We start from the raw sequence: 21,163 nt of genomic DNA, 5'->3' as shown, positions 1-21,163 counted from the left end.
CACCACCAGAAATCCATCCCTGCCCTGGGAGTGTCACTCAATGGAAGAGTTTGGTTGCATATCAGGGGGATCCAGAAGAAGCTTCAGCATTACCCATGTATTAATCTCCCATTGTCCCAAGCTTGTCTAACACAGCCCTCCTTCATTCAGTTAAATTCCTTTTAAACACTGGTTAAATCATGGGGACTTTGTTGGAATACAGAGTGGTCACAGTCTCTGCTGCTTTACTGCTAAAGCCATTGCAAGTAAGGGAAGGCTGTGCTGCTAACTCAAAGTATCTGTGCTCTTTACCTCTCTCTCCCTGACCAAACCTTAAGCACGTTGCCTGAAAATGCTCTTAACAATGAAGAAATCTGCAGTGCTGCAGAGCTGGCTGATTTGTTCGTGACCTGCCCGTGAGGACTGCATTACCCAAGTATTCACATGTCCTTTAAACATGAAATGACAGACAGGTGGGGCCTGGGGTATTACTTGGTACAAAGCAAACATTTAAAAAGCACAAAGTTTCAGGTCCTTATTGGTAATGGAATGTTCTATTTTCAAAGTGCCATTTGACATTTAGAAGATTAACTGGTATTGACTTCCTGTGTGAGTTGGGCTCCTGAGTATCTGAGTCATTTTTGGAAACTTGAGTTGGCCATCTGTTTCACTTAGCTCTGCAGTGCCAAGTGAGGCAATGCATAAATACTTTGATGACTATAGTCTGTAGTACCTAAGTTTTAAAAAAGCAGTTATTTTAACAATTTGACACCTATTGGAGTTTTAGGAAGCTCTGAGGCCTCAGAATTCCCACTGCCTGGGAGAATACAGATGCATTTGAAAGTAAGTGTAGTTTGAAGGGATCTTGTGCTTTTGAAAACCCCAGAGCTACCCCATCAGTTTTGAAAATGGAACTAAGGTACTTCCAGAAATCTTATTTCCCAGCTCAACCAGTCATCTGACAATAGAACCTGGCAATGAAGATTATTTCTTAAAATAGGGTAGAGAAGTGAGATGGAAAATTTTAGCATACATAATAGAAACCTCTTGTTGCAAATTGGGCTGTAGATTCTGAGAACAATGCATGCAGGACACGGTTGAGAGTGAAAACTTGGGCATTTGGGGCAGTGGGGGAAATATTTCTGTTAGCAGCTCAAACTGAGCATGGACAGGAGAGCCCGACATGGAAAGTATACCAGGCTTTGAGCCTCTAGGCTTGATGGGGATGTTTGCAGAAGCTGTTTATTGCACCTCCTTTGTTTCAGCTGGAGAGCAACAGTTCCTCGCTGCTGCCTTGTTAAACTGAGTCCAGTAAACAGCAGAGCAGTTCATATATCACTGCTTTAATTTTGTGCCTTGAAGGAAATAGCTGGTCTAGGGGAACAGTGCAGAATGCAGTTTGAAGGTGTCTTCCTTCAAACTCTGGGCTGTTTAACATCAGGGGAGGCTCAAAATGAGAGCTCTCAATGTGATAATGCTTCAAAACCCAGTTTTATTTGGGATAGTCAGAATCTCCAGAACATTCCAGGATTATGTCACCTTTCTTCCTTTTCAATTTGACAGTGAATTTGATGCTGCTGAGAATGGCTGTTCTGACAGTTTTGGAGGCTGCAGAGAGTTCATTGATCAAAGACAAGCAAACAGCACCAGCCTCTGACTGGTCCTCCCTTCCTTGACCAAAAGGATAATGAAAGCTCAGAGCAGTCCGTATAATACTGAGCGTTACATTATTTTCATATACTTATACTGCTAGATGGAAACAGTTCTATTTTGATGCCAGTGCATGTTTTGATGACCAAAGAAAATAACATTTAATTGGCAGATTTTAGCCAGTCGCATCCTTGGATCCAGATGACATGGATACAAGTTGCCAAGGTTTATTACAGTACCGTGCCAGTAAGCCAGACAGAATGATAGTCTGAGCCTGCCACCAGTTCCTTTTACAGCATACAGATTGTAGCAGTTTTTCCTCATTTCCCAAACCAGTCAGCCTAACCACAGAAAGTTTTTGGTAGATACACATTGTTAGAGAACATAAAATATGCATAGATGTGACTGTGGTAGAAAATTGTTTGTGGGAGGCTGTGAGGGCTTGTTGGGTTGTGTCTCTGTTCCTTTATAAGTACTTCCCTTTTTTAGAATTTCAAACCTATTAGGCTATGAGTTTTTGTCCAAAACTGATACTGCATGATATTTTATCCTTTATAGTTAATGGTGCATTGATTGTTAAGGAATTTAGAACAACAGAATGTCTTTAATACTGTAGCTGGATCAGAAGTATATATAAAAGCCTTCATTTTGGGATTTCTTAGGTTGAACATGAGTTAAATGTTAGTTACGCTTCCTGAAGAAGGTGGAGGTAGATTGGCTGACATGATAGGAAATGTAAATCTTTTAAAAAAGATTTGATTCCCATTACATAAGCTCGCTGTTTTCCTTTAAATGAATGTCAGAATACACAAAGCCTTACTTACACAGTAGGCAGAGCTCTGCTAAATCTTCAGTACTCAATTTAACCATGCACTTACAGTTTGTGTCCTCATTTTTCTGATGGACCTCCTGCATGACCTTGGGCAAGTCACTTCATTTTTCTGTTCCCTAGCTTGCATATAATAAAATAGGATAATGGCACTTTACTCCCTAGAGCTGTGGATAAAAATATCTATCCAAAAGCAGTAAGAGGGAGGTATTAGTATTGCTATTGTTGTTGCTGTTGTGTATTTATTTAAGTGATATGTTCTTACGGTCTTATGTATCCTATGAGTACACCCACTGAGGGCAGTGGGACTGTTTACACATTGAAAGTGCTTTTCTGGACAATGGCCAGAAAACAGGGATGAGCCTATAACTAGCAGATATTCCCCAGGGCATCTAACAACAGGAACTGTGCTCCAGAGCTACGCTGGTGTGTATATGTGTGGCTAAATATATAAATAATTGTCATCAGGATTTAAGATCATTCAGGAGGCATAGTCTACTTTGCATGTAAACGCAATCTAGGTCTCAAGGGAGTCTGTCTCGGCTAAATGTGCTCATGTATAAATCCTCTTTTTTAGGCTTTGTATTTTGTAATCATTGTAATTTGAATTCAGCTACGAGTGCGCAGGATTTGCACATTTTACCACAATCAAGGAAGCCAATGGGAACTGTGCATCCCACATACTGTAACTGCCCTGCAGTAATTAACTCCTTCCCAATTCCTAAATCAAAGGTCAGGCACAGCAACAACATTTGAGATAAACTTCTAGGGCGTTCATTCTGGGCATATGCATGAGGAACAATTTATTCAGTTGTTTTGTGCTTATTCTCATCTTCTTCTCTTTCCTGAGGTACTAAGCTGCTGACTTGGTAAGGAACCACTCCTGCAGTTATCAGAAGGTTGGCAATTCTATGCCAGGGGAACAGATTCAAATTCAAATCAAATGATCCTGTGATTCAATGCACATTGTGTGGCATTAATCAGCTGTATGTGTTCCTCTCACTAATAAAATCCACAGCCCAAAATTCTGAAAGAAACTGACACTGGGAGACTCATCCGCAGATGATAATTTTCCAACAGAAAATATTCCATTGTCCCTTTTTGCAGTTTCTCAAATGTTTTCATTTCATATTAAAGGAAGTTGTGGTTGTTTCACAGTAAGCAACCTTCCAGGAACATAAGTGTTATTTTGCCCATCAGAAAGAGGGGACAGGTGAGGGAATGAGGGAGAGGAGAAAATAGCCAGGCTTCTACCAGCCAGCTATGTTTGATCTCTGCTGTGCTTAAAGATGTAGAATTGAAACCTGCGGGAGAGAGTGTTGAACATTTCTTCACCTCAATCATCCCTGCTAAGTATTATGATTACAGGAAAGGAATCCTTAATATCCCTGTTACATGTGGAGCATTTTATTAACTCAGAAAGACAGTTGGAGTTGGCCTTTTTTTTTTTTTTCCCCCGGAAGATACAGTAAAACTTGATGGGTAATTTTGTAAATGAAGACAGTAAACAGATGCTGAAGATGATAATGTCTGAGTGGTTTTGTTGTTTCTATGAAAACTTAGTTACACTCAGTTTAGATTAATTTTTCATTGTCTACTGTTAAATGAGAATTGCTTACACGGCTGCTTCAAATGGAACCTTGATTGCTTTTCAGCTACCACCAAAACCATAAAAGACAAAAAAAAACCCACCACAATCAAACACATAAAAACGTTCACGAGCAGTGATACAATAAATTTGTGCTATAGTGCATTTTAATTTGATAAATTAAAGTTTTCCTATGCTGCAGCTTGTGAGAAAAGCATATACATTCGGCATTTAAATTCAGTACTGTGTTAAATAGCAGTAAAAGTAATTCTGGCTGCTACTGGGAACTTTTGATGTGATATTATGAAAGTCTCCAGAAGTCTGAGTAGTAACGTGGGAGAAATGAAACAAAATGTCTGCATGGTGAAGGAAATACAAAGATAGTCATGCCTTTGCAAATGTTGTTCAAGAGCATGGAAGGAAAGGCTCCTTGAGGTCCTGGCACTGAAGTGAGAGCTAGGTCCCATTTCTAACTGCTGCAGATAATCTGTGAGATATGGTAAAAATCATCCACCTTCTCTGCAACTCATTTTTCCATTTATAAATAGAACTAATAAACCTCCTTTCCTTATTTTTTGGATTTGTTTTGTCTGTGTGAGGCCACAAGGCCTCTTACTATGTGAAGCCATCCTTTACTATCTATCTAACACACCACTTAGCACAACAGTGTGCCAGTATTCCGTGGAATACTGTGAAAGGAAAACGAGCAGAATAGTTTCAAAGAGTTTAAGCCATAATTCAGTCCTGCTTTGAAGTACTTTAAAGGCATTTAAAGTTTCTGCTGACTCTCTGCACATGGATGATTTCACCCAAGATGGATAGATATTTCTTTGAGTCTCAGATAGTGGACGGGATCTATTCTTTGTGAGTTCACAGGATGATCAGGCAAGCGTGAATGAAGGTCATTTGTTTTGTTTATTCAATCATACACTTAATAATACTTGAATCCTCTTATGACCTTCTATAGAATTCTGTTTTGGCGTGTCAAGAAATGCAACTGGAAATAAAAATTTTGAGAAATATATTGCTGGGATTTAAAATTGTAACTTTGATTTGCTAGACAACATGTATTTTTGCAGCCTTAATATTTTTGAAACATTTCTCGTCACCCAATTCTTCATAGATACGTTTTAGATGTTTCTAAATATGCCTTTTTCCCTTTGCAGTACTTCACACCATGAAAAGCATTGCGCAGGAACAGCAATCACTGCCTTTTAAACAAATTGATGTTTCAAAGTTCACTGCAGAGTCTTTTTTTTGTAGCTTCTTCACCCAAAAACGTTCAACTCAGATGGTGCCGATATGTCTTCAAAGAGCTCCTGTTTTTCTTCTGTTGAACCATTTCTCTTAACAGGTTTAATAAAAGGACAGGCAAGATAAATGAGTGGTGTGAGATCATACGGTTAGCCCATGACCCTGGAAAGGGCTTTGACACAGACTCTTAACACCAGAGCACATGGTGCTAACGCAAGGAAGCAGCACGCAGCTAGCAAGCATGGTTGGTGTTTAACCCAGAGCCTTGAAGTAGGGAGAGAGAAGGGAGCAGTAGGTAAGCAAGGAGAAATTATTTGTAAGTCGACCATCAGATCTGAATACCCTCCAGCAATATTTTCCTGCATGAAAAGGGCTGGTATTACCTAGTTAATATTCATAGCAGTTTGATGGTAGATCTTGGCTAGCTGAGGGTAACATAAATCTAAAAAAGGAAAGGAAGCAGATGTAATGTGAGCTTGACAAACTCAGCCCGACCAACAGGTTTTTTGCATCTCTATTATTTCCTTCTGTATGTGTACATAAACACGGAGCATTTCATCCACAAGTTCAGTTTTCTTATTTCTTTGGCATGTCATAGATATGTTTGTGCTTGCCAGTAAATTGCGTCAGTAGTTCTGTTGGCACAGGAAGATGGAAGTAGTGTATGTTAATTTAATATAGCCAGCTAAAATATTCTGTTTTATCTCTATTTTTTTTGTCCATTTCATCAAGACATTCTCATTTTGTGTACAAGACCATCACCGAGAGGAACTGAATCAGAATCCACTGATGTAAGAAAATAATGTCAATTTGCCCTGTGTGACATTTGCTGATGATGAAGATATGACCTCTAATAGCCAAGAGCAAGTCTTACTGCCCAGTATTGCCTTAGACAAGATTTTGTCTTCATTTTCTTCATCTGAAGATCAGTATTCCTGTAATTCCCTTTTTCTCTATTCAAAATGCTCCATCTGCTTTGGGAAACCCTTTAAATTAGTCATAAAGGCCAATTCTCTTTATAGATATAATGGAATAACATGAGCAGCCTATCTATAAAATTAAAAGCAACTTCCCAACAAAATGTGCTTTTTGGAAGTGCTGGCAGTGCTGCTGAATTTTTTTAAGAAAATATTTCTCTATTTTCAAAAATCATTTGAAGTGAATGGTGTAATAGACTCAGGCCATCCCATCTGGAATGTGCTAACCTCTTTCTTTTGGTACAAACTGTGTATTCTACAGTCAGCAACAGTACAATATTTGCAGCAATTTATAACCCACGCTTGACAGTTCTGTATGCACCATATGGGCTAAGCACTGCTCCCTCACCAGAGCAGCACAGTTGAACACCCCTGGAAATTCCAATCTTAATGTCAAATTACTCCACAGAGATTTTTTGTCTCTGCATTAGTCTGAATTTCTTATCTCTGAAATTCAAAGATTTTGTTCAGTGAGTTTAGTAACAACACCGGTATTTTGTTTGTGATGAGGAGGCACCATGCTGAGCAGGGTGCTTTGAGTGACCTGAGGGAAGCTACAACTCATTTATTACCTGGTGACCAAAGACTTTGGACACAAGCATTTTTTCTTTCTGTGGCCAAATGTGACCAACTCCTCGGCCATAGATGTTCTTGAAAACTGTTGAGAAAACCCCAATGCAAGGGAAGGAATACTATTGTGCAGTCCTTTGCAGTCTGACATTAAATACTTGGCCAAGTGACACTGAAGCACATGCCTTGTCACAAATGAAAGTGCAGACAAACGTGTGGAGCAGAGAAGAATCAGAATGTGACCCTAGTTCGTTAAATTAGGAGGAGGAGGGGACAACAGAAGTAAAACCCGTCTCATATGTAGTGCAGCCAGGTCAGCTCCAGGAGCAGAGCGTTACAGTTGGTGGAATATTCAATAGTAGCTCTCTGCTGGTCAAAAAGGTCATCTCTTGGTTTGCCTTGGGCATCAGAAAATACTTTGAACTTGCTGTGGTTTCTGTAAGCTGCTGCTGCTAGAGAGCGTGCCTGAGGGTATGAGAAAGGTGACAATGAAACAGCAGTCCTACTTCCATCAAAATCAGAAGCAGAACACCAGTTGACTTGAGTGAAAGGAAGGTCAGGACAAAAGTGTAGCATGTAACATATTTCAGTGTTGTCATCATTCTGATTTTTCAGACACAGGAGAATGGTTACCAGTATTCACTGTACAGCTCCATGAGTTTTCAGAGATGTTGACACAAGTTTTAAAGGATGGATCATTTCCTGCACACTGTGGTTTCTGTACTTAAAGAAAAAGTGCTGCATGCTGAGGGGAATAATAATGTGTCCATGATTCACTCCTTTTATAATCTTGTTCTGAAGAGGATGCAACTGACAGATTGCTACCACAGGAAAATCAAATTAGATTAAGGATCTGTGGTTGCGAAGAGGCTGGAAGGTGCAAAGTCTTTTATATTTGTGCTGGTAATTTCCAAGACCACTCCATCTAGTTGGCTGTCATCCTTCCCAATTTTTTACATTTTCAGTGTTGCTCCTGCAGGCCTGCTTTACCAAGTAAGACTCCATGCCAGCGTTCCTGATTTTATTTGCATATAACCATGACTGTGTTTTCCCATTGACAGCTCAGATTAGAGCATGGCACGGCTTGTGCTGACAAAAGTAATGCTTGTCTTTAAGAGTTGTCTCTTATCTGACACTCGCACAGCTATGGAGTCAGCTCTGCCGGTGTTTTCATACAGGAACAATTAACAAGTATAAGAAGGTTTCCCTAGCATGCATACAAAGGTGTAAATGCAATGGAATTATCATAATTTAACATGAACTGTTGTGGCTCAGCAGTACTTTAGCAACAAGGCTCTTTGTGCTCTCTGATGTGAGGTTATGGCAGGAATTGTTAATGCTATCTGTAATTCTTTCAGTGTTTGCTGGCATCAAGCGTTTGCTTCCTGCAAAATAATTTGAGGCAAACTTATAAGGGGGCAAACAGGGACAAGGGTTATTAGTACGATTTGAGATCTAGTGTTTTTGTTGACAGACTATTACCTGGTAGTTACTACTGATCCAAATTCCAACCTGTTTATAAAACGAAATGAACTTTTATACACAAAATTCACACTGATTCAGTTCTATTCTGATTCAGACCATCAATAATTTAATGCACATAGTAAGATGTGAGCACTTCTTTGGTAACAAACTTTGCCCTTAGAAAACTGGCAAAGAACCTGAGCACATGGCACTCTTACTCCTGCAAATCTCATCAAGCTTAATCTCCTCCAGCAAAGACCTTCCAAGAGAACACTGTGAATCTGATGATGCAAGCCCTTGTGAGGATTTCCCTGTAGGACTGAATTTCTACTCTTTACCTGTTTCTTTTTCACTTAGAAAGAACTCTTAATTTTAGTTTTAGAATGAAGCTTGTTGGACTTGTCTACTGGTGAGATTGCAGCAGCAGGAGGAAGCCTATATGTGAATGTGAGCTCAGAAATGAGTCAGCAGACATTCTTCATCCTCCAGTCTGACTGTCTGCATTCAACTCTGGTATTCAGATTTCAGTGGGACAAAGTCACACAATGATGCATTTTGTCCCATGTGACTGCAAATAATTAATTTCCTCTACTTCATCTCGTACATCCCAAATAGTTCTTATTTCAGACCTGTGTCGCCATCAGTCCTTTGAAAACTGGCTGTGATTGTGACAGTGACATTATCTTAAACTGAAGCATTCCCCGTGAACTCGTGCTTCTTCGTGCTCCTTCTCATCTCACATGGGTTTTTACACACTCTAATCCCACAGGCATGCACTGTCTGTTCAGCTGAGATTGGCTGTTTTTGCATTAGTCAGAGTCTTGGAAACTGGTCTTTCATCAGTCTAATTCTACCTCTCTGATCAAGTGAAGCGTCGAAAGTCAGCAAAGAGCAGGAGTGGTGACTAATGTTGCTGCAGATTTCAATACCAAAGGGAAGGTTTACTCTTTAGAATCTTTCTTCCTTCTTCTTGACAGTGTCCTCTGAATCTTGTTTGTATAATAACAGATAAACCTATTTTGATTCACCTAGTGCAGTAAGGCGTAGAAAAAGAAAATATAAAAAGGCAGTAATTGTTGCTTGGAAAAACTCGCATTATATTTAAAAATCTTCACCTTAGGCTGTGAGACAAATACATAACTATATGGTGCATGGAGAGATTCTATGCTAGACTCTTGTTTATTGCTTTCCATTATGAAAAACTAACTGCTGTTCAGTGTTCTGACACCATGCAGCACACGATTCCTCCAAGCACTCCTACACCCTTCCTAAGGACCAAGTTAAAATGAAAATCTTTTACTAGCAATGGAAAGTCACCTTTACGAAGCACGATGTTTCTCAAAAACCTGATCCAAATTCAATATAGAAAGGAAGTAGGGTTTTTTTGCTTTGTTTTTTTGCTAATTTAGAAACTTTGAAACCTGGACTTCCCAACAAATTGGGCGTAGCTGTTTTCTAATTGAGGTACAGTAGGGAAAAAACAGGTTTGAAAAGAACCAGAGATGTCAGAGTCATCACTTCAAAGTTGCTCTTGGAGTTTATCTGTAAGTGTTTTGTCAATCGAGTAGGCACTTGCTTTTCTCACAGGCCATTTAACATTAGGATTGAGTCTCCTTCATTTGTCTTCTTGAAATATTGAGGACACATTGCTCTTCGTGTGCCTGACAGTCAGACAGGAACGTCTGCACTCTGCCTGAAAACTGATGTCTGCTATCAGCTCTTTAGCTACAAATACAAATATTCAGTTGTTGTCCAATGAAGTATTTTAAAACTAGCTGGCACCTTCAAGAAACTTCAGTGAACATTTTGCTCTGCTACAATAGCAAATATTTTCTGTATTTTCCTTCTTTCTCATTCTATTTAATGGGGCTGCCAAAAACCAAAGATCCACGGCTTTTTTCTGCATGCAAAAATGCTGAACCTAGACCTTAAGTCTCCATTCTGCAGGTGACATCTTCGTTAGTAGAAGAGAATGACTTTGTTTGTTTAGTTAGTTTTAGCTTCAACCTGACATCAGATTTCTTCTGCCCCAGAACTTTTCTTTCTGCAAAGCAATTTTCTTCACGTGTTCTGTGAAGAGAATTTCAACTTGCTTGTGGAACATAGAATGTTAAAAAAAGACAAAACAAAACAGCACACTTTTTTGATAGAAGCTGATGATCACTATTTTCATGTGACAGTGTGGGGGAGAAGCCAATGGTAAATACATTCAGTAACCTCAACTGGGTGAACACGAGGAGGAAGAAAAATATAAATATCCAGAATGAAAGGATGAATTTTCTGGGAGTGATGCTGAATTATGCAGATATCCAAACACAGCTAGTTGGTGTGATCTCAAAGCTATCAGCCCTGGCTTTTAAACAACTCCTTAAAAACGTTAATTGCACATCATAGGCGTTTAAGCAATGACATTTTTGCCACTGAATGTCATGGGGACATTTTTCCTTTTATTATCCTTGAACAAGAGAAATGAACTACTATAGTTAGCCACCAAATAACAGTATCATGAAATCTAATGGATCTACCTCTAATATTGATATTGGTTTAGCTTTTAATAAGCTTCCTTAGAGCTATGGATGGTTTGGAAGGCAGCGTTGTTAAGCTTTGTTTTATGAACTGTAAAATAAAAGTTTGTCCATCAGATTTCCAGAGCTATAGATGCTGAAAGCCCTAGGGTCCATGATTTTTGTACCTCTGAATAAGAGCTGATTTATAACTGCAGAATTGATCAAATTTTTGTCCAGTCCCTGCTGGGTCTTTACTAACGTCAGGGCAGGTTTGGGAAGCTGCATAATGTGCACTGAGGGGTACTGAACACGTATTCTGCCTAGATTTCTGAACTTTTAAAAATAATCATCATGCACAGGCCAGCTTGATGATGCCAAAATTGTGAATTGGGGTTAGGAGGCTTAATGTGAGCAGCATTTTCAAATCTGCCCTCCTGTTCTTCACACTTTCCCATGCACAGCCTTGGTTTTACAGTGCTTGTTGCAGTTTTCTTCTATAAACTCAATGCACTGCAACAAAGCTATGCCAATAGATAAATAAAATGTTTCTTTGCAGGTTTGACCTTGCAAGGTCATACTGCATAATTGTAATCAACAGAGTCTGAAAGAGAGCAACATATTACTCATCATTGTGGTGGTAACTTTTGGACACAGAGTGGACCAGCCTTTGCTATTATCCAGGGCAGTGCCCTCAACAGTAAGCATATCTACAGATAATTAATAGAACTGAATTAGGCCACTGCCTAGCTCTCCTGCTCTGTCAATTTTCACCCATGGAATTCCTTCAATTTATGTGGTGCTTCACCTGATATATGCTATTATAGCTGAGTTCAATATTTATCTTACTATCGATGCTTAGACTTTTCCTTAGACTACTTTGGATTTCTGCTAATTTTATTTTACCTTAGCATAGTAGAGGATGCATGAGCAGCATACATCACTGAAGAGGATTTACAAGGTAAGAGTAGGATGGAAATAGCTCAGCTTGTATTCTGCAAATACTAATAAGGGGAACAATATGGTCTGACACATGAGATATGGTATATTCCTGCTGCAGACTCCTCCTTAGTGAAGCTTGCAAAAATATATTGACTTTCAAGAAATAAAACTACTTCTCCACCTTCCCCAGGCTGATATTTTCTAGCTCTAGACTGTACACAGTATTATTCAATTCCCTGCAGCTTCTAGTCTGAGGGACTCTGCACAAACTGAATTTGCTCTGTGATGAAATTGCATCTGTTGAGCTTATTTCTCAGAGGATGTGGTTCATTTCAAGATCTTTTACTCTATTCAGGCAGCTTCGCAGGCACCTGGAAAAGCTCTTCAGCTAAATTGGAGGTCTCTCTGGATAGCTGCCACTGAACAGTTGTTGATCACTGCTTCTGAGATGAAAAATCCCTTTACCTTCTTCATGCTCTTGAATTAGAAAAGCTGCAGTCATGCCCAAATGGAGTGTAGGGAAGGAGATGGGGCAATCACTTGCAAACTTGGGGCTTTTCATTGTCCCCTGACCTTTGCCTGCGTCCATCGTTTGGAAAATTAATTTGCTTTATCTTTTGGTTATTTATTTAATTGTTTCACCACATTTGACACTTAATTATTTGTTGTTTTCCTTTTTATTGTGACATTAAATGCATGCTTCCTTTACATCCCTTTATACCCTTAATGTGTAAAAAATGCAGATATTTTTATCAGCTTAACCTGCCTGATAGACTGTTAACTTGGCAAGTGTTTTTTACCAGGAGGCATGTGCAAATATGTAGTTGAAAAAGAATGAGGATCTGTATGCCCAAATATTTTTTGTATTTCAAGCCCAGCCCAGCAGCAGCTATGCTAGCAAAGCAGAACAAAATTCCCACAGGAGCTGGTATCTGAAGACATCTGACTTCTAACTCAGATGTGTGTATCAAACATCTGATTTACCTAAACTGTTACTTATAAAGAAATGTGATTTGTGTTGCAACCAGATTCATAATGCACTTCCAACTACAAAACAGATGCCAATGCCTAATATACACACATCTACACAAGCAATACCTGGAGGCATGTTTTGCACAGCAATCAGCATTTTGGCTATTTTGTTTCCTTTGATCAATGCATCATTTGAGGGCATAACAGATTACATGTCTTCCACATGGTCCAGCATTAGTAACTATCTGATGAAGAAAGCAACTGCTAATGTCAACAGCAACTGACACATCTTCATTGGACAGGATAGCCTTTTAGGAGCTACTCCAGGAACTAGATCTCTCTACATCTTTTTGCCATTTGGATCAGATTTTCAAAAATTCCCTGCTAGTTTTGGGTACCCTGATAGTTTTTAACTCTCTCCAGAGACTTTAACACTTAGAAGTCCATCCCCAAGAAGTTGGTGCTCTGTTTCTGACTCATGCTGTATTGTGGTGTCTGCTAATAGGGCTTGGCATGAGTGATGGACAAAAGCAGTGACTTGTATGTGGATTTAGTATGTGCAGTATTCTGTTCTGTATCGATTGCAGCAGCACTGTCCCATGTAAATGGAATACAAACACATGCACACCAGCTATTTGTTAGTAGAAAATCCTCCATTCTGGCTGCTGCCAAACTACTAAACTAAGCAATTAGAAGTGAATGCTAAAATGTGCTTTTGTGTATTTGATCTCATCCTGATGCTTTTAGAAGGCTGAAAGAGCCGTACAATGTAATGCTGATGATCAGAAGGATTCTGACTTCCTTGCTCCATATGAAGGTAGTAAATTTGTAGTGAATCCCTCTGAAAATTTGTGTACAGAATCTCCTTTCCAATGATGTCCTCTGCAATAATTTCAGTGCTTTAACTGATCTCAGAAAGAGGAAAATCCTGTTTACTTACAGGGGTTCTGGAGAGGTTCCAGGACTGAGTAAATACTAAATAGAAAACATCCTTCTCGAAGGCAGGAAGAGATGGTGAATCACAGAGAAAGCTTATTTCTTGACCAATCTGCCTGCATATTTATTTTTCCAAAATCATAATGAAGACATTAGCAGACTAAAACCCTGTGGAAGCAGAATGGCAAATGAAATAGAAGTGGGAGATGATGGTAGCTCAGTCCTGGGGTATTTGCACGTAGCCTTTATATGATGGCAGCAGTCTGAGGTGGAGGGTCACACACCCTTTGGGAGAAGGGAAAATCAATCTCGTGTACCTTGTGACTGGGTGTGATGTAGTATCAGAGAAAACTAATGAGACTGCAGTATATATTAGTGATTAGTGACTCTAAAAAAATGCTCTGCTAAGAAGGAAGAAATTGGTGAGTTATTGTGATCAGGTCAGGTCTTCATTCTCTGAGGACTGTCTCATTCAGCTTTCTGCTTGGCCATGAGAGGGGAATTTCTTCCTCTCTACACTCTGATTAACAACGTGACCCAGCTGCATTTCAGCAGCTAAGGATGTCACTATCATGTGGAGCTCTCAGCACAGTGCAGAAATTCAACCACATGAATGGTCTTCTGCCTCTGTCCTATATGAACCCAACTGAGATCATGGGGCTCAGTATCAAAGTTATAAAGGCATTATACTTAGGTACCTGAAGTGGCAGACATACTTTTTTTTTCTGTTTTTTTTTTTTTCTTTAAAGCTCTGTGATGCCTAATTCCTATTGATTTTATTTTGGCTTTAAGGATCTGTATCTTAGTATCTTGCCTGAGGTCATTAAAGAACCCCGTGGAACAGCTGGGAAATGAAATAAGATTTCCCGTCTCAGACCAATCCCTTAATCAAAAAGCTGTTTTATATCACAGTTTACGACAAGAAAGCTAAGAAACCTTATTAACTAATCAAGATCTTATCTGGACTGTATGAAGAAATCAAGTACAACTTTTTATCATCTGTTTAAATATTTGCATGCATATTTTGTTACGTTGTCCTAGAGTTTGTTAAGTTATACCTCAGATATTTTCCTTCAAAGAGCTTCACGATACTTTTAATGTGGCAGTTTTCCATGAAATACTGTCCTCCCCGTCTGTAAATTCCCAACATAGATCATCCTTTTTTTTCTCCTCTGCTAGTTTTTATGGTTTAAGGAAGAAAGCTAAGGTAATATTGGAAATAAGAAATTTAAACTTTGTTTTGCCTACAATAGTTGACGTTCTTTAATTACTACATGCTTTATACGGTTTTGCAAAGGGGATTACCTTTGTAACAGCTCTGCTGAAAGAAGCTGATACTAAGCATTTTGTCCTCCATTTGCTGATCAGACCTTTCAGAATAGGAATGGATGGCTCAAGGTCATAGTGGTAGATATTACAGCACTTCGCTCATAGGTGACTAATTCAATGGGACCTGGGTTGCTAATGACCCAGCCTTTGTTAGAGCTGAGCACTGACTGTGAAGGTGAATTGATATGTACAGAGCTGTGTGCATAATTTCATCATCTTTACAATCATCCTAAGTCACGTTCCAGATCAGGTTCTAACCTCTGTGTTCCGTTATAATTTTAGTTAAACTGCTGTAATTCATTACCAAATATGTTTAGGAGGAGTGCAGGAGGAGCAAGAAGTTGAAGTTGAAGAAAGCAGGAATGCATGTCTTACGCCATTCCAGACTTTTCCAAGATGGGAAGAAGCATTCACAGGCTGAAGTACAGATCATTCTTGGTCCAGTCTGGCCATTGGCTTCTGATGAGAGCTTGACTCCCCTTATGGTAGTAACATGCACTAATTTTAGTGAAGACTAGGATGTGCAGTATAACTATGGGGAAATGGGGTTTATAATCTTTTCAATTTTTTATGTCATTTACTAAGTGCTCATCTTGCATTAAGATGTCACTGTCAAACTGGGCAGCATTAAAAAGGAAAAGAGTTGCTAAATTTTCAGGAGGTCAAAATAGTCTTGGTCCTCTAAGGACTGTCAGTGAAAATCTGTTGGAATAAAGGATGTCTAAAAAATGTTTTTAATCTAGGCTTTTAAAAATTTCTCTTTTGAGAGCCCCCATAATAAATCAAGAATATTGATTTAGCCTACAGCAGTCTTAAGATTCACTTATTTAAGAGCTGAAACTGCTCTATTACTCAGAGCAATAACCCAGCTCTGAAATCTCTCATCAGAGACTGCTGGTCCACGCACGTAGACAGGCATTCAACAAAGATTTCCATTCGTGTGTGGATCTTACATCAGATGAGGACTCTACACTGCTTTTTGAAGCAGTTATCTTCTTTCCTTCTCCCACTGCACCCTGAAAGCCTTGGTAGCACTGGGCCTTCTGGGCTGAGCTGAGCACTGCCATATGAGCCCAGCACAAGCCATTTCAGCACCCACATATTGAACACCATTGCACATCACACTAGAACTCTGCAAGGAAACAAAACCTGTGTTTCATTCTAGCGCTACCTATGTTCTACCTTACGTGTGGCTCATGTATCCCATGTTGAAGAGACTTAAATGTAGCTTTGGATACGGCCAGACTTGAGTTCCTGTGGAAAGAAAATGTCCTTCCAAAAGAAAATATATCTCAGGGTGTTGAATGTTTGGATGACTCATAGTTTTAAAGAAATGGTTATCTCTACTCTAGCTGATAGCAAAAGGGTGTGTTCTGTCAATACAGCTAGCAAGAGCTGGTGAGTTCCATGAGTTTCTCCCAGTGTTTATTCTGTTTTGCTTTTAATGCATTTTTTATTAACTTTCTATTAACAGAATGTTTCCGATGTTTCTTTTTCTAAAACTGATCTCCTTGTAAGTGTTCATACAGTTCTGCAAACAGTTCCCCCTCATCCTCCTGGGCTAACAACGTTAATGGGTTAACTGCTAGCCCTTGCCAGTAGTAAATTACTAACCCCATCACTGGCTTGCTGGCTCAGCTGCTGTAACCTGTAAGTAGCACATAATCATTGCCCATCTGCTCCTGCAAGGGAGTGGCCATGGGGTCAGCGCTCTGCTCTGATGCCCGTGTGCTGGAGTGGCTGCTTAGCAGATCAAAGGGAGTCCTTCCTCCCTTCTGCAATTGCTCAGTCCAATCTAGCCGTGAATTATTAGCATATTTATAAATCAGAATAAATCCAAGGATTGAACCGGCCCAGGGGAACTCTCAGTCCACTCGAATTAGTCTCATATATCCACCTCAGAGCAATTTCGTAGAAGCTTTGCCCTCACAAAGCTTCATTTGTAATCACTACGTGTTGTGTACTTCAGAAAAGTTTTATAATTGCTTGCTGTTTCGGGTGCTGAACAGTTCTAAATGTTAGATATTAAGGAACTGCTGTTTCAGTCAGTGAGCAAGCTCTAAACACTAAATGTGCTTCATGAGAAGTTTTTTTCTCAGCCATTACACATCTCTCAAGGCATATTTTTTTCAAGTGGATGCTTTCCCAGCTGTTGATATCTCTCCGTTTCTTCCATATGAAGAGGGAAGGAGGAAACTGGTGGCAGAGTGGCACTGTATAGAGATTTTATTGCTATGAAAGTGAGATGAGTACATTCCATACAAATGCCTGCATTGAAATACATAATTGCTGGTCATTCTGAGAAAGTACCAATAAAACCTTTCTCTTACACTGTGTGTATTCTTGGCTTCTGGCATGTATCTTAGAGAATAAATATTTTAGCAACGTTTTAAAGACATTCCGATCGGGGAAACTTTCCTGACATTTTCTCTCTTATGACAGCTCTGATGTGTGCACAAATTTATTCCCTATTTAACATAAGTGAAAGCACTGAGATAGTCAATCACATGTAAAAACTTTTTCTCTGTCAGTTACTAAGCACGAGATCTAGAAATGGAGGAAATAATGGCCTTTCAGGTGTCATTAATCTCAGGCATAATGATTTCTTTTAGAGCTAAATGAATGCTGTAGCTCAGGTGATTCAGGTATTTTGCATATTATCATGCTTTCAAATAAATTACAAAGTTCAATCCAGTATGTGTTCATTCTGGGATGCCCCAGAACTGTGCAAACTGCAGTTATCACAGCTGCCATGTATTTACAAACTATACAATTTATTTAGTAGGAACTCTTCAAATGGGAATAGGCCGGTCTTGACTTATGAATTGCTAAATCCATCCATCTAATCCATTGCTACACAAAATCACTCTTTAAATGCATGAAAGAACCTGGCCACTATTGGAGAAGTGTTACAATGCAAGAAAACAGCAAAAGGAAATAAATTATAAGCATTAGGCAGCATTAGGACTTTTCGGAGGAAGCCACCGAAATGAAAACCCGTGATCAAAATAATAATTATCAGGGGAACACGTTTACTTCCAAAATAATCATGCAAATTATAACACAAAATATGTCTTAAGTATTTAAAATGGTGATTTCTGCTGGTAGAAAGAAAACTTGATAATGTGAATGCTTTGTACATGGTCCCTTCATGATGGGTTTTCTCAGAAACAGACCTTTGTGTATTTTGATGGTATATTAGAAAAAAATAAAATCAGAGGAAAAGCTGTCATTTGGTGAATGCCTCCCAAGGTGTGATGAAGCTGTGAGCTGCTGAAGTTAGAGTGATGCCCATCCTTCTCTTCATTTTATAATTATTACAGCATAGGACTTGGTAGAAGTAACACTATGAAATATCAGAACTTCCTGTGATGTGGAAAGATGCCTGGAAAGTACCAGAAAAGTGCATGTTTCTTTTCTGATATGTCTAATTATTTTTTTAAATTACTTTTTAAAATTAAACTAGCAGATAATCCAGTAAATTCCTTTCATGTATTCTTTTTAATTCTAATGTAGTTAAAGAAATTTGAGGGAAAGAATTTCAGCCTATTTCCTATTTGTTATTCAAATGATCTTATGCCTCCTGATTTAAGGTGTTCTTTACCACTCGTAGTTTTGCTCTTTCTACTTGCTTTCAGTTGTATGGGTTTTAAATTTCCAGAACTTACCTCTAAGCTTACAATAATTTCCTCATTTTGCCATTTAACCATGTTATTTTTGTAATGGCTTCTATGCTGTGTATATCAGCTTCAATTACGCTGAGGATTTATACAGTTTTGATGTTAGACATATACAAGTAATCTTGTTTCTTCTTGCCTAGGCTAATTCTGGTCTCTCTTGTCATAAATTATACTGGGCTTAAATTTATCTGATCAGGGTCAAATCTGTCTTGTAGTAGGGTTGAATTATTCCTGCAAAAATCATAAGTGTATAATGGACTAAGTTTATTTTGCTTTCTTTAGACACAAAGTCAGGGGTTTTATCCCTCTGCAAGGTATTCACAGTAAGAGCACCTGAACCATTTTGAACAATTCCAGTTTGTGTGGTCTGAAGAAGTTGTAGGTTGGAAAAGGCCCTGTGTTATATCTGCATTTAAATAGCTGCATTCTCCAGTAGCTGATATGATTCACTTCATTTGCCTTCTTCAGCAAATGTAATAGCTCTTTCCTTTCCCTGTTTTCCTCTTTCAGAAGTAACAGTCTATTCAATGAGGTTGTGCAGATGGACTTTGAAATAGCCAGTTTTAGCAGCCTGTCTGGAACGCAGCCCATCACCTGGCAGGTGGAATACCCTCGGAAGGGGACAACAGACATAACCTTGTCTGAAATCTTCATCTGCCAAAAGGATCTTGTTGGAATTGTTCCACTGGCGATGGTAAGAAACTGTTTCAGCATGTTGCTCCATCTGATCTCTCTGTAGTCTGAGAAAACACATACCAGGCCTCAGATAGATTTGCAATGGAATGCTTTCTGCCTCCCTCCTGTTGCAGAACTTTATAGGAATGCTTGCTAAAATCATACTCACGTTTAATTGCCAGTATGTCACACAATTTAAAAGCACAGAAGAAAGGAGTGCTGCCATTTCAGAAATCCCTCAGCCTTTAAATCTTGAATTTCTGTAATGATCAGTTCTCTCCATGCTACCAGCTGGCAACACAGAGCCAGGTAGATTTACCCTCCCATTTCTTATTTTGCTGTTACAAGGTTTGAACTTGCAAGGTGCCTTGAACACCTTTTGCTGAAGAATGAGTTGCTCGGTGCTTAGTAGGCTGCAGCTGATAATAATTTTGCTAGCTGTTTCCCTGGTGGTTTCAGAGCCTGCTATTTCAGAGAGGAAACAGAAAATAATAAAGTCTCAATAATGTATTTAAGGAAAATTCTATGCTAGCATAGTATAGAATTACATGTGAAGAATTGCCTTGGGTTAAAATCTACTTGCCCTGCCTGTACAGCATGAGTCTGTGGGCTATTTACCTTCCAGTGACATCATAACTTTTGCCAGTCTTTACAAGGCTTACAAATGTGATTTGTGAAAGCAGGTGTTTCCTTCCCTTCCTCTGGCTCAGTGAAGATGCAATTACTTCTGCAAAGCAATGCTGGAACCGTGGAAGCACTGAGATCTAGCAGTTAGGAACCACTCCTTCATACAAACAACCTGGGATTACACTTCTGCTCCAAATCAAGAACCTATGTCTGTAGTGCACTATCTTTGAGCAAACACTTTATCTTCAGTGGGATTTAGGTGCATGCAGAGGTAGCTCTGAGCACCTTTTTTAGAAGTCTCAGACCTCAGGAAGCACAAAGCTGACAGATATCTAGAGCAGGATAGAGTGTCAGTTAAACAGAGGAAAAATCAATGTCAGAGATCAGGCTTTAGAAGACATATCCATCCCATTTGTGAGTTTTGCCTCTCTTGCACATAACCTTCGAGCTGAAATTCTGGCAGTCTTTGAGTAATATTCTATGGTTTGCAGGAGATAATAAGATGAGTACTATTTCCTGGAAGTCCTAATCTCCAATATATGCCTCCCCTTTGAAGTGAAACTGCTGCTCATAACAAATGAGGTCATGCCCAGCAATTTCCTGATCCAAAGTATGTTAAGTCAGCAGAAAGCCTGTGCAGCATTCCGGATCTGGGAGGGAAGTAATTGTCCTCATTATCTGTGGAGCTAAGTGTATTTGAGTGTCTGTCTTCAAAGACTTAAGAATATATGTAAGGATGTCTATTCTGGTCAGGTTTTATTTTGCAGTAGATGCCTTCTGTATCTTTCAGTACCAAATGATAGGCATCTGTCTGCCGGCAGACTTAACATCTCCTTCTTTTTTTTTTTTTCTTTTATTCTTTTTTTTTGGAAAGAATTTACCAGCTTCTTCTTTTCCCTATCTCACACCTGAGGGAAGCAAGATTTTTTTCATATCACATGGCAGGATCTAATGCCTTCGCACCTGCATAGAAGGTTCAAGCTTTATGCCCAGACTTGTGGCTATTCTAGATTAAAATTTCTGCATTTACAAAGGTTCTTCAAAGGACTAAAGGTCTGAACTAATGAATTTAGTGGTGTATAAATCATATAAAGTGAGATCCTTTATTCCCAGCAGATGTAGGGCTTTCCAAAGGGTTCAAGCAATGAAATCATTAAACCGTTCTCTTTGCAAAGCTTTCTTGTGTT

At 39.1% G+C, this 21,163-nt stretch overlaps 1 protein-coding gene across 2 annotated transcripts in view; it reads left to right on the top strand.

Moving 5' to 3' along the window:
* The window catches only part of TMEM132C (transmembrane protein 132C), a gene marked incomplete at both ends in the record, with an annotated part of 178,194 nt that overhangs the window by 110,749 nt on the left and 46,282 nt on the right, over positions 1–21,163 (top strand). For both annotated transcript variants that reach the window (XM_079544058.1, XM_079544057.1), the window contains one exon: positions 19,185–19,368. In XM_079544058.1, the coding sequence (XP_079400184.1) occupies positions 19,185–19,368 (184 nt within the window). The remainder of the gene's footprint in view (positions 1–19,184; positions 19,369–21,163) is intronic.

Source organism: Tetrao urogallus (genome assembly GCF_951394365.1).
Source record: "Tetrao urogallus genome assembly, chromosome: 17".
Classification (NCBI taxonomy): domain Eukaryota; kingdom Metazoa; phylum Chordata; class Aves; order Galliformes; family Phasianidae; genus Tetrao; species Tetrao urogallus.
Note: the sequence above shows the minus strand (reverse complement) of the source record. Positions and strands in the feature narration are given on the sequence as shown.